This window comes from Mytilus californianus, unplaced genomic scaffold, assembly GCF_021869535.1.
Source record: "Mytilus californianus isolate M0D057914Y unplaced genomic scaffold, xbMytCali1.0.p SCAF_7, whole genome shotgun sequence".
In the NCBI taxonomy this organism is placed as follows: domain Eukaryota; kingdom Metazoa; phylum Mollusca; class Bivalvia; order Mytilida; family Mytilidae; genus Mytilus; species Mytilus californianus.
Genome location: NW_026262723.1, coordinates 3453697 through 3464874, shown reverse-complemented (window position 1 = coordinate 3464874; position 11178 = coordinate 3453697). Strand labels below are relative to the sequence as shown.

At 31.6% G+C, this 11178-nt stretch overlaps 1 protein-coding gene across 2 annotated transcripts in view; it reads right to left on the bottom strand.

The window, feature by feature from the left end:
• Nucleotides 1-445: 445 nt before the first annotated feature.
• LOC127710073 (kinesin-like protein KIF19) overlaps nucleotides 446-11178 on the bottom strand; it is a 48400-nt gene continuing 37667 nt past the window's right edge. The window contains exons 15-21 of one of the 2 annotated variants that reach the window (XM_052215804.1): nucleotides 10881-11005; nucleotides 10092-10189; nucleotides 8916-9441; nucleotides 7275-7329; nucleotides 6589-6678; nucleotides 5727-5789; nucleotides 446-3977 (exon numbers count right to left, since the gene is read on the bottom strand). In XM_052215804.1, the coding sequence (XP_052071764.1) occupies nucleotides 3862-3977; nucleotides 5727-5789; nucleotides 6589-6678; nucleotides 7275-7329; nucleotides 8916-9441; nucleotides 10092-10189; nucleotides 10881-11005 (1073 nt within the window). In that variant the 3' untranslated portion in view covers nucleotides 446-3861. The remainder of the gene's footprint in view (nucleotides 3978-5726; nucleotides 5790-6588; nucleotides 6679-7274; nucleotides 7330-8915; nucleotides 9442-10091; nucleotides 10190-10880; nucleotides 11006-11178) is intronic. The other variant, XM_052215805.1, reaches the window with a different exon arrangement.

The following is an 11178-nucleotide window of genomic DNA, read 5'->3' as shown; positions in this document are numbered from 1 at the left end:
ATACTTCATTAAAATGGTTGTATAAAAATAACAGTATAATATGGGCAACTACACATGATGGCATCCAATCCTACCAAATATGAGAGGTTTCTGTAAAACATTCTCAGAGAAGTTGTGTTCATAAGGCGCTATTGTGTCCAAAAATTTAAAAATGTTTGGATTCAAAATGACCAACTACACATGATGGCAAACAATCCTACCAAATATTTGGGCTTTTTGTGAAACATTCTCTGAGTATTGACATGATTGATGTGTTTCTGACAGATGGACGGACATATACCATAATCATATCCCCCCGCAGCACAACACGCAAGGGACAATTAGTCTATGGTAGAATGTTATTGCTGTAACATTCCTTTCTTTTGTATTGGGTTTTGTAAACTGTAGGGATTTTATGTCATAATTAATACACCATATTTTTATTTTCCATTACAAGAAAACCAAATTTGTTTTCAAATTTATATTTTATTAAATATAATGTCATTTTCAATATATATGTATATATATCAGCAAAACATTAACAAGATATCTTGTAAAGTAATCAACATAATTAAATATTTCCATCAAAGTTTAAATCAACTTGTGAAATTTACAGTAAAACATAATAAACAAGACATGTATGAAAATATCTCTCCAAAAATTGGAAGTTATAATGTTTCTTTTGAAGTAAGGGCTGCTTCATAATTAATTGTGTGTATGTGAGTGTGGGAGGGGGTGTTACAGAGTACAGAGGGGCTGTAATTAAAATTTCATGGGTGGTTGCACTTTTTGAACGCATTTTTTAGAGTCAAATAAAACTTCTAAAATTACATTTGGGGCAGCAGGGGTGACAGAAGTGCCTCTAACACCACTATTTTGTTCTGGAACAGCCCTAAACAAAGACAACCTGGAATAGTTTTTTAAATTGAAATTTTACAATGTTTCAAAAACTATTTCATCATCAATTGGTCGGAATTGCAAAAATAGTGGAATTTGTTTTCAAAATCTTGAAAAGATAACAAATTGTAGATTTGTATATTTACACACACACATACACAATGAGTCACATTACAAATTTAACTGCAGATTCAGGAAGTTTTCACCTTTTTACACATCAACAATACCAAATCATGGAAAGAATATCATCAGGTAGGTTGTTGGGTGTGTGTGTAGGGGGGGGGGGGGGGGGGTAATTTCAGTACAAATTTATATTGAAAATATGAGACAATTTACAAAACTAATATCACCTAGTATGTAGAAAAACAAAACTACAATGTAACAATGTAACAATGTAAAAACTAATAAATAACTAAAACAAAGGACTAGATGTACAAACAATAGGCAACTGTCAATTCATCATAAAATGTTGTATATCAATTTTCACTGATTTAATAGGTACATAAGCTGTATTTAGGTTAATGTAAATTAACACCGCGTTTTAGTTTCTGCCATAATTTTATAATTGCCTGATATTAAGCAGGATGGCATTTCCTGTCAATATTTTGTTCATCTGCCAACAAGATTAAACAGAATCAAGGTTTATAAGAATTTAAATCATGAAAATTGATATGCATAAATTAAGTTGAATCCTCAATACATCTTTCCATAAATTATTCTTTGTTGAATATTCCGTCTCAGAGGTTCAAAATGTTTCCTTCTGCTTTTCTTGTAATACAATCACTGGTGTTAAATATTTTATTCGGTCATATATAGTAGACCAAATTTGATAAAAAGAACTGTAAACACATCATTGTTCAGAGATATTTCTGGTTTAGATGGGCCATGAAAATTTTAGTGTTCCCCAAAATACAAATTTTATATAGACTTGAATGTAGAATTTAAAAAAAACTATGGAATAAGTTGACATGCAAATACAATTTTTCCTTATTCCAATAAAATTGGTAGAGTTGGTGATACAAAATTTATGAATGCATAGTATTTTAATCATTATAAAGACCTACATCCCACCATTCCTAATTAGTACAATTATTTTCAACCTCTTACATTCAACAAAGACCTAATTTAAGGAAGGCCTCAACATCATAACTATTATTTGTAAAAGATGTATACCCACAGATAAATTGTATCACAGATCGCATTTTTACATAGTTAAACAATATCATTCAATTTTTAACACATAACACAGAAATTAAGAATTATGGAAGCAAACTTTAGGAATCTGATTATGGAAGAAACAGGGAAAACCTAGCAAAGATGGAATCAAAGCATATTTACAAGTTGGTATATTCGAGACAGCAGATGAGTATTACATGTACAAGAATGTCTTCTTTACACTGAAAAGTTAAACTTATAGATGATATGGTCACCTTTCATTGATAAAATATGCAAGTTCTCTAAGAAAATTCTACGAGGATTGTAAAGTAATACATTTTCAAATAAAAGTAAACATCATTCTTATGTGAAAATGTTGTATTTTGTAATCCATACTGCCTTATGAAGAAGGGGTATAAGAGGTGGTCTCATCCAAAAGAGGTGGTCTCATCCAAAAGAGGTGGTCTCATCCAAAAGAGGTGGTCTCATCCAAAGAAAATAAATGCCCAATCTAGAATTCTTGTGAAAATAATGTGTCTTCCTGCATCACCATACAATTACATACTGAATTCCAGATTTCCTGACGATTTAACTGGCTTTTTCCCAATTCCCACAAAATGGCTCAATCCTGAATTTCCAAAAAAAGGTCAGTGCAACCATCACCTTATGAACATAAAGTCTTGCATATTTTCATTAAGCCTTTTGTGTATGTCACCATGTTGCTAGATTTTATGTAATCACCTCGTCATGTTTCTTCACAGGGAAATATGTGCATTTGAAGAGTGAACGAAACAAAAATTTCAAATGCAACATATATCTGTTCTTACTTAATGTAACAGAACTGACAAACAATTGTAATTAGTGCAACATATATATAAATTGTAGTACAGCCAATTTCTCTGTTAAAAACGGGTGCAGAACTTCTAAAGAAAACAAAACGCTTTCAAGTCAAGCTCAATGTGCAGCCTTAGGTGTTGGAATTAACAATGCAAGAATTACAGACAAAATAATTTTTAAAACAATAAAAAAAAAATCAATTACATTAAAAAAAATATGAAAATAATACAAAAATTACAATAACTAATTACTTTTTACAAAGTAACCTTTGTCATACAAAATACTATCTAGCACTTATAGAAGTAATGGAGTTGACACTTAAAGAACATATACAAAATGCTGCATATCACAAAGTAACAGCAAAGACTCATACAATGTAACAATAACAGAAAAGACTGATAAAATGTAACAGTACAGAAAATACAAATACATCATGATGCATTGTGGTTATATTAGAGAATTGACCACATGAGAGTATTTTTGCATTGCTTTTCTCATATGACAAAATGACTCATAATGATAATTTACATACAGCAATTATTATATTAGACATTATCTTCATATGAATAAAAGTTACTTGAAAAGTTGCAACCATAAGATTCAATCGATAATTACTTCTCTATAAGCATACCTTTAGCAGGTTAAAAAACAACTTTTCTGCAATTTAAAATATAAACTGCCAAATAATTAAGAACCACTATTAATCTTATGATCACAAATTCTTATCATGATTAAAATGAAGAACATCTCTCACTTTCAACAGGTACAAACTATGCTGTTTTATGTTTTTGTGTAGTTAAACTTAAATATAAAAATATTCAATTTTTACAAATTTCTTTGGACATATATTTGATTCCGCAAGCTACCAAATAATCCAGAAGTATTTATTAAATGCATGTCTATAACTTAAATTGTATGAATTGTTACATTGATGAGCAGGGTTCAGCACAACAGCAGTAATTCTTCAACTTGTTTGGCAAGAGTTATCTCCCTTTATCTTGGTACAGCAAATCCAGTGATGGTTATGTCCCCTTGTCTATATGCTGGGATTGTGGGAACATTTTTCTTTGATTTTGATTTCCTTTTAGGAGTACTTGCATTGGAAGAATCTATAAAATAAAAAAACAGTAATATAAATTTCTGCTTTAAAATTATAAATGTGCTTCATATTTTCTTGAAGTACTATGAATAAACATAGATTTGATTTTTTGATTTTTGGTGTTTTAACGCCACTTATAAGCACCGCTTTTGGGCTATTTCGTGGCGGCCAGTTTTTATTGGTCGAGTGCACCCGCAGGAAGCGGGGTTCGAACTCACAACCTCAGTGTTGACTGGCTAGTGATTACAGTAGTAACTACTTAAGACCACTCGGCCACCAAGGCCCCTAAATAAACATAGAAGATATCATTGAACATATTCCTTTTTTTTGTAACTATAGAATAAAAATCTTCAAAGAGTTGATTCAATGCAGGAAATTATATACAAATAACACTTTATAAATTTGGTGCAGCAGAACAGCTTTTCTGGATTTTAATACCTTTACAATAAACTCATTATAGATACCAGGATTAAATTTTTTACATCAGACACGACTTTCCTCTTCAAATGTTCAAAAGACAAATCAGTGACCTTTGAATTCAAAAAGCTCGATCCCAAACATTTGAAATTTTAAAAAACATTTGAAAGCCAATGATGTATATTTATTGAAAGGTGATTGCTTTATGCTGCATCAGCACAAAACGGCTATATTGCGGCAATCCTAGAATGTATAAATACCTGAATATATGAGAAGCTATATGACAAAAAGGGACATAAAAAGTATAGCCAAAATCATCATATTTAAATTTGATAATAAAAAGATGGAGAGAGAATGTTTACATATTATTTGCTTTCAAGATATGGTGATCATACTTCTACTGTACAGATGTCAAAATGTTGTATCTATGATAGACATGTCATTGAGTGGTTTACAGTTCAATAAAATGTGTATGGTGTAATGGGGAATATTCAATAGTATATGGTGTAATTGGGATTGGTGTACTGTGTATTAAATGGGGAATACTCAATAGTATATGGTGTAATTGGGATTGGTGTACTGTGTAATGGGGAATACTCAATAGTATATGGTGTAATTGGGATTGGTGTACTGTGTATTAAATGGGGAACAGTGTATGGATGTTAAACCTTTGCTATCAGTTTTTATGCCCCCGCCGTAGTGAAGGGCATTAAGTTTTACCCTTGTCCTTCTGTACGTATGTCCCAAAATAACCAAATGTTATGAAACTTATACACAATGCTTATTACCACAAAACACAGATCAAGTTTGAATATTGGTGGCGTCACTTTTACCGTTCTAGAGTTATGTCCCTTTACAAATGGAAAAAATTGCTGAATTTTTCATTTCCGTTCTCTAACTTTGGTTTGCCTCAACCAAATGTTATGAAACTTATACACAATGCTTATTACCACAAAACACAGATCAAGTTTGAATATTGGTGGCGTCACTTTTACCGTTCTAGAGTTATGTCCCTTTACAAATGGAAAAAATTGCTGAATTTTTCATTTCCGTTCTCTAACTTTGGTTTGCCTCAACCAAATGTTATGAAACTTATACACAATGCTTATTACCACAAAACACAGATCAAGTTTGAATTTTGGTGGCGTCAATTTTACCATTCTAGAGTTATGCCCCTTTACAAATGGAAAAATTGCTGAATTTTTCGTTTCCATTCTCTTATTTTTTTAAGCATTAAACTACTCCATAGTAAGACAAATAATATATTTATAACAATGATGATTATGACAATGACTGAAATTATTAGAACCTTCCATCCCTGTTCTCCTACTTGACAGCTTACCTCTGTATCCCTGTCTCTTCGTTTTGTTTCTGTACCCTACAGGTGATACCAGGTCTCTATCTCCTAGTAACAGAAAAATGGCAACATTATAAAAAATCAAAGAGTTTTATCAATTCCATCATTTTTCACACATTTTTCAGATTACCTAATAAATCTAAAACCAGGATAAATTTAATTAAAAGAAAGTTGTGTCCTATTTAATGAAATTTATTTTAACATTTAATGTTGGTTAAGAATAAGGGTTTAATCTTTATGCTGAAGAATTCACACTTGTCTTTCAGATTAAAACAACTGCCTAAAAACATCTAATTAAGTATTTAGTATTCTTATTTAAGTGGGAAAAAAATATTTGTCCTTGATTGAATTGGGGGAAAAAAGTGAATAATTTGTATGTCAAAGTCCAACATCCACAACTACACAATAAATTGACTAAAGCCAAAAGTGCAAATACAATAAACTATCACCCTCTACCCAGTACTTATAAACTATGCACCAATCAAAACATTGTGTTGCATAACTAAATAACCCATATTTTTTTCTAAATTCTAATTATTGAAAGACACATAAGAAGGTTGGTACTATTACAACTTATTCTATCATAAAAAAAATTATATGAATTTAAAATTCAAACATATTTATTTTATTTATTAACAAATTCCCTTTTCTGAAATTATAAGTATTGGCATGAGGAAAAATGATGTTAAAACTAGATTCTTCCAACAACAATTTTTTTGAAAACAAATAACACCAAGTGATTATCTGCCCTTACTAAGTGATCACTGGCAACAATCCATGTTCTCCTTTGTGAAAGTGCTTTACATGTGTCTGTCATCTATAGCTAACTTCTAAACTCTGATCTCACCTTCAGTTGACTTTGCCAACTCTGGAAATAACCCCTTACATGCTGGGGTCAGGGTAGGATGTCCCCATTGTTCAATATCTGAACTTTGGCCTATTATCAAAGTTGTAAAATTTACAATTCTTCCAGTGACACATTAATAATTTGCAAAAACTAGGCTAAACAAAGTTAATCATTTACAATACCATCTATAATAGTAATAAATATGCAGCCTCTTAACCATGTTATCATTTGTTTTAATGGGTAAAACAACTTGCATCTTATTCTGAATGTATTACATTGTAGATCCAAATTTATTTACAAGTACAGAGTACGAAACATCATATACAATCACAAAAATTATCTAGCCGTCATAGATTCTATGCAAAGATGAACTTTAGCACCTTTAGAACATCTTCAGACTCCAAAATTTAAAATCTGAATAAAACTGTTTATTTGAAGTTTCATTTTTAGTGAATCAACAAAGACACGACAAAAAATATAGTACTAAAATTATCTATATTCCATCCTTAATGTGTTTATCAAGACAGGAAAGTAAAGATGTTTGAAACTGTACTCAATCAATATATAATAATTTATCTATGTATTACATTAGAAAATAATAAGATTTGTTTTGGCTAGTATACCCAAGGCTTAACCAGAATAATGCTTAAAATTCTCTCAGTTTCCAATTTCAATAAATTACATACCTGTGCGTGCAGTATTAACATTGCTTTTCTCACTCAGTCGTCTTGACCGTCCAAACTGTAAATAAAATTCTTCATATTAGGATGAAGTCTAAAATCTAGTTTCAATTTAGTTTATTTAATCTTATAATAATTGTTTTGTAAGATACTTGTTAGTATTTCTTTCTATATGATACAATTTAGTGTACAGCAGACTGTGTAGGGAGAATGCCACACTCTATGCACATGAAACAATCCTTGCATCAACCCAGTTAGGAGTCTGTAGGTGACCTGTTGCAAGGCAACATTTTTGTCCCTATTCAACATATTCTCTTTTTATCAGTGGAAATGTTGGACCTGGAGGGGTTTCATTATCTTTCATGTTGACTGGTACCTTCCTCGTTTGTAGGTGGTACTTTTCAATTTATTCAATGAATACCTTATATAAAAATTCCTACATTTAGGCGGCACTTGTCAATAGCATAGGAGGGTAAAAGTCCCAGGTACCGCCTCCTAATGAATGGCCTGGGCCACTCACCGTCACCTGGGTATTCAGAAAACAACAATCCCTCAACCAATTCAGCCTACTGCACAAAACAACAATCATGGGTAGTCAAGTACATTCAAACACCCCCTTAGTAGTAATAGTAATGGGTAGTCAAGTACATTCAAACACACCCTTAGTAGTAATAGTAATGGGTAGTCAAGTACATTCAAACACACCCTTAGTAGTAATAGTAATGTGTAGTCAAGGACATTCAAACACCCCCTTAGTAGTAATAGTAATGGGTAGTCAAGTACATTCAAACACACAACACACCCTTAGTAGTAATAGTAATGGGTAGTCAAGGACATTCAAACACCCCCTTAGTAGTAATAGTAATGGGTAGTCAAGTACATTCAAACACACCCTTAGTAGTAATAGTAATGGGTAGTCAAGGACATTCAAACACCCCCTTAGTAGTAATAGTAATGGGTAGTCAAGGACATTCAAACACCCCCTTAGTTGTAATAGTAATGGGTAGTCAAGGACATTCAAACACACCCTTAGTAGTAATAGTAATGGGTAGTCAAGGACATTCAAACACACCCTTAGTAGTAATAGTAATGGGTAGTCAAGTACATTCAAACACACAACACACCCTTAGTAGTAATAGTAATGGGTAGTCAAGGACATTCAAACACCCCCTTAGTAGTAATAGTAATGGGTAGTCAAGGACATTCAAACACACCCTTAGTAGTAATAGTAATGGGTAGTCAAGGACATTCAAACACACCCTTAGTAGTAATAGTAATGGGTAGTCAAGGACATTCAAACACCCCCTTAGTAGTAATAGTAATGTGTAGTCAAGTACATTCAAACACACCCTTAGTAGTAATAGTAATACCAGGCATCTAGAAATAAAGTTGGTTTTAACTGGAATGAATTCCTGACATTGTTTCTACTCTATCAATAAATCCTTCTTTAAATAAATTATGCATATTAAAGTTAAAAAAACTGAAATTTAAACAAAAAATACTGGATGTATGCAAATTGAGAATAATGAAATAATGCTTGATTTTATTAATGTTCAGAATGGATTCAAATGCATACAAAATTAGAGAAATAATTCATAATCATTTTAACCAAAAAAATCAGTATACAATAAATCTATATATCTGTACCTGCTGTGAGTACCCCAGTTCATTTCCGCGGGTTCTTCTGTTTTTCTTTAGATCAGCCTCTCTCTGAAGTGAATTCTTCTGACCTTGTCTAATAGGTGGAAGTGTACTATCAGAAAAAGAACTATTTTTAGTACCATGTGATAAGTTGTCATCACTTGGATCTTTAATCATTGGTAAAGTTGTTTCTGTGTATTTCTTGTTATGTTTAGCTAACATATTTTGAGATAAATAACCATCGTTCGTTAAGTCTTTTTCACTGTTAGGTCTATATAATGACTTTGTGTCACCATATTTTTGTTCAATAATCGTCCTTTTTTTGGCTGCCAAAGCAGCAATGTTTCTAGTACCAGTTGCAATAACAGTCCTATCTGTTTTTTCTCCAGGGGTAATTCTAGGAGTTGGTGATAGAGAACGGTCTTCAGGACCACTCATATTGGAATTATTTCTCCAAATTCCAGATAAAGTTCCTTCTTTTATCCTTCTTGCCTGAGCACTCTGTGAGAAGAGCTTGTCATCACTTTTTGCACTGAAAAGAAAAGAAAAGTACAGTAAGTGTTGCATTGTCTGTGTTATGTGAAGATTGAGAGACAAAACAAATTGTAAAAGGCTTTTTTTTTATCATCTATTTTCCATTTGTTAATTAACTAGATATTCCAATAATCCTTGGTAAATTCATTCAAAATTTGTCCAGACTTGAAGAGATTTATAGCTTGAATAAGTAGTATTCTGTTTGGAGAAGACCTCATTTATTAAAAACTTGTGTTCAAAATCAAAAGTCACAATACATATTTGTATAAACAAACATGGGAATCAAACATTAAATAAGATCTTTGTCTATCATGACCATATATTGACCTCTTAAAGTAATTTTGGATTTGTTTTATTGTTGGGTGCTGTGTCATAGATATTTATTCACCAACTTATCTTAATTATATGTACCCGACACCACCTTTAAATATTACCATAGAATTGGAAAGTGAAAGTTTCACAGAACAAATATCCACAGCATTTAATAGACAAACAGTAGCATTGTTTTCCTTTTATTTTAAAAGAATTTCTCCTTTTCTGACTTCTTTTCTACTAAAGTACAAATATAATTTGTTTCACAATTACCAGTCAGCATTTAGTAGACTAACAGATTTATACATCAGATTTTCTTTTTATATTCATACTAACCTTTTCTTTCCTCTTCTCTGATCCTCCTCTTCTGTTAAAGCACTCATATGATCTGTCTCTCCATCACCATACAGTCGTGTACTAGCCACTGAGGGTACCTAGATTAAGTAGTGATATACTACATATACAATAATGTTCAACTATACACTTGATCTTTTTAAAGTGTTAATTTGATAATTTAAAAATCATTCTCCTCAATAAAAGGAGGAAAAAAAATTTCATACACATTTTTTCTTCTTCTAAAAATTGCAATTTTCACAGATGATTTTCTATATTCTTTCACATCTTTCATCTCAATGGTCAGCAATTCTCAAGTTATAATGGGTTTTACAAAAATGTTATTTTTGTCAGCATATTAACTTTCCTTTATTAAAAATTAACAAGAATGTGTCCATAGTACACGGATGCCCCACTCGCACTATCATTTTCTATGTTCAGTGGACCGTGAAATTAGGGTCAAAACTCTAATTTGGCATTATAATTAGAAAGAACATATCATAGGGAACATGTGTAATAAGTTTCAAGTTGATTGGACTTCAACTTCCTTTAAAAACTACCTTGACCAAAAACTTTAACCAGAAGCGAGACGGATGGACGAACAAGCAGACAGACGGACGAATAAACGAACAAAAGAACGGATGAACGGACGCACAGACCGAAAAACATAATGCCTCTCTACTATCATAGGTGGGGCATAAAAAGTCTATAAACCTTAATCTTTCTTTAATATTTGCGGCTGAACAAAAAATAAAACAGCAATCAATCAATAACTACTAGAAATCATCTTACCTTGCTTCTGTATTCTGGAGTCAAATTCAACAGCGTCTCCTCACTGAACAACATACGATCTTCTTTCTCTAACTTATATAATTCCATCAGTTCTTCTAAATCTCTTGTCAATGGTATATTGTTCTCTGTAGCAGAAAAAAAAATTTGTATAATCAGAACTTTTAGAGAGGGTTTTTTTTTCAAATTCTATTTTACAATTAAGATAAAATCATAAAAATGTTTCCTCACGAAAATTTGATCTTTTGAGGAAGATTAGAATTTAAAAGAAGAAAATCAATAATACCTAACTATAGAAATT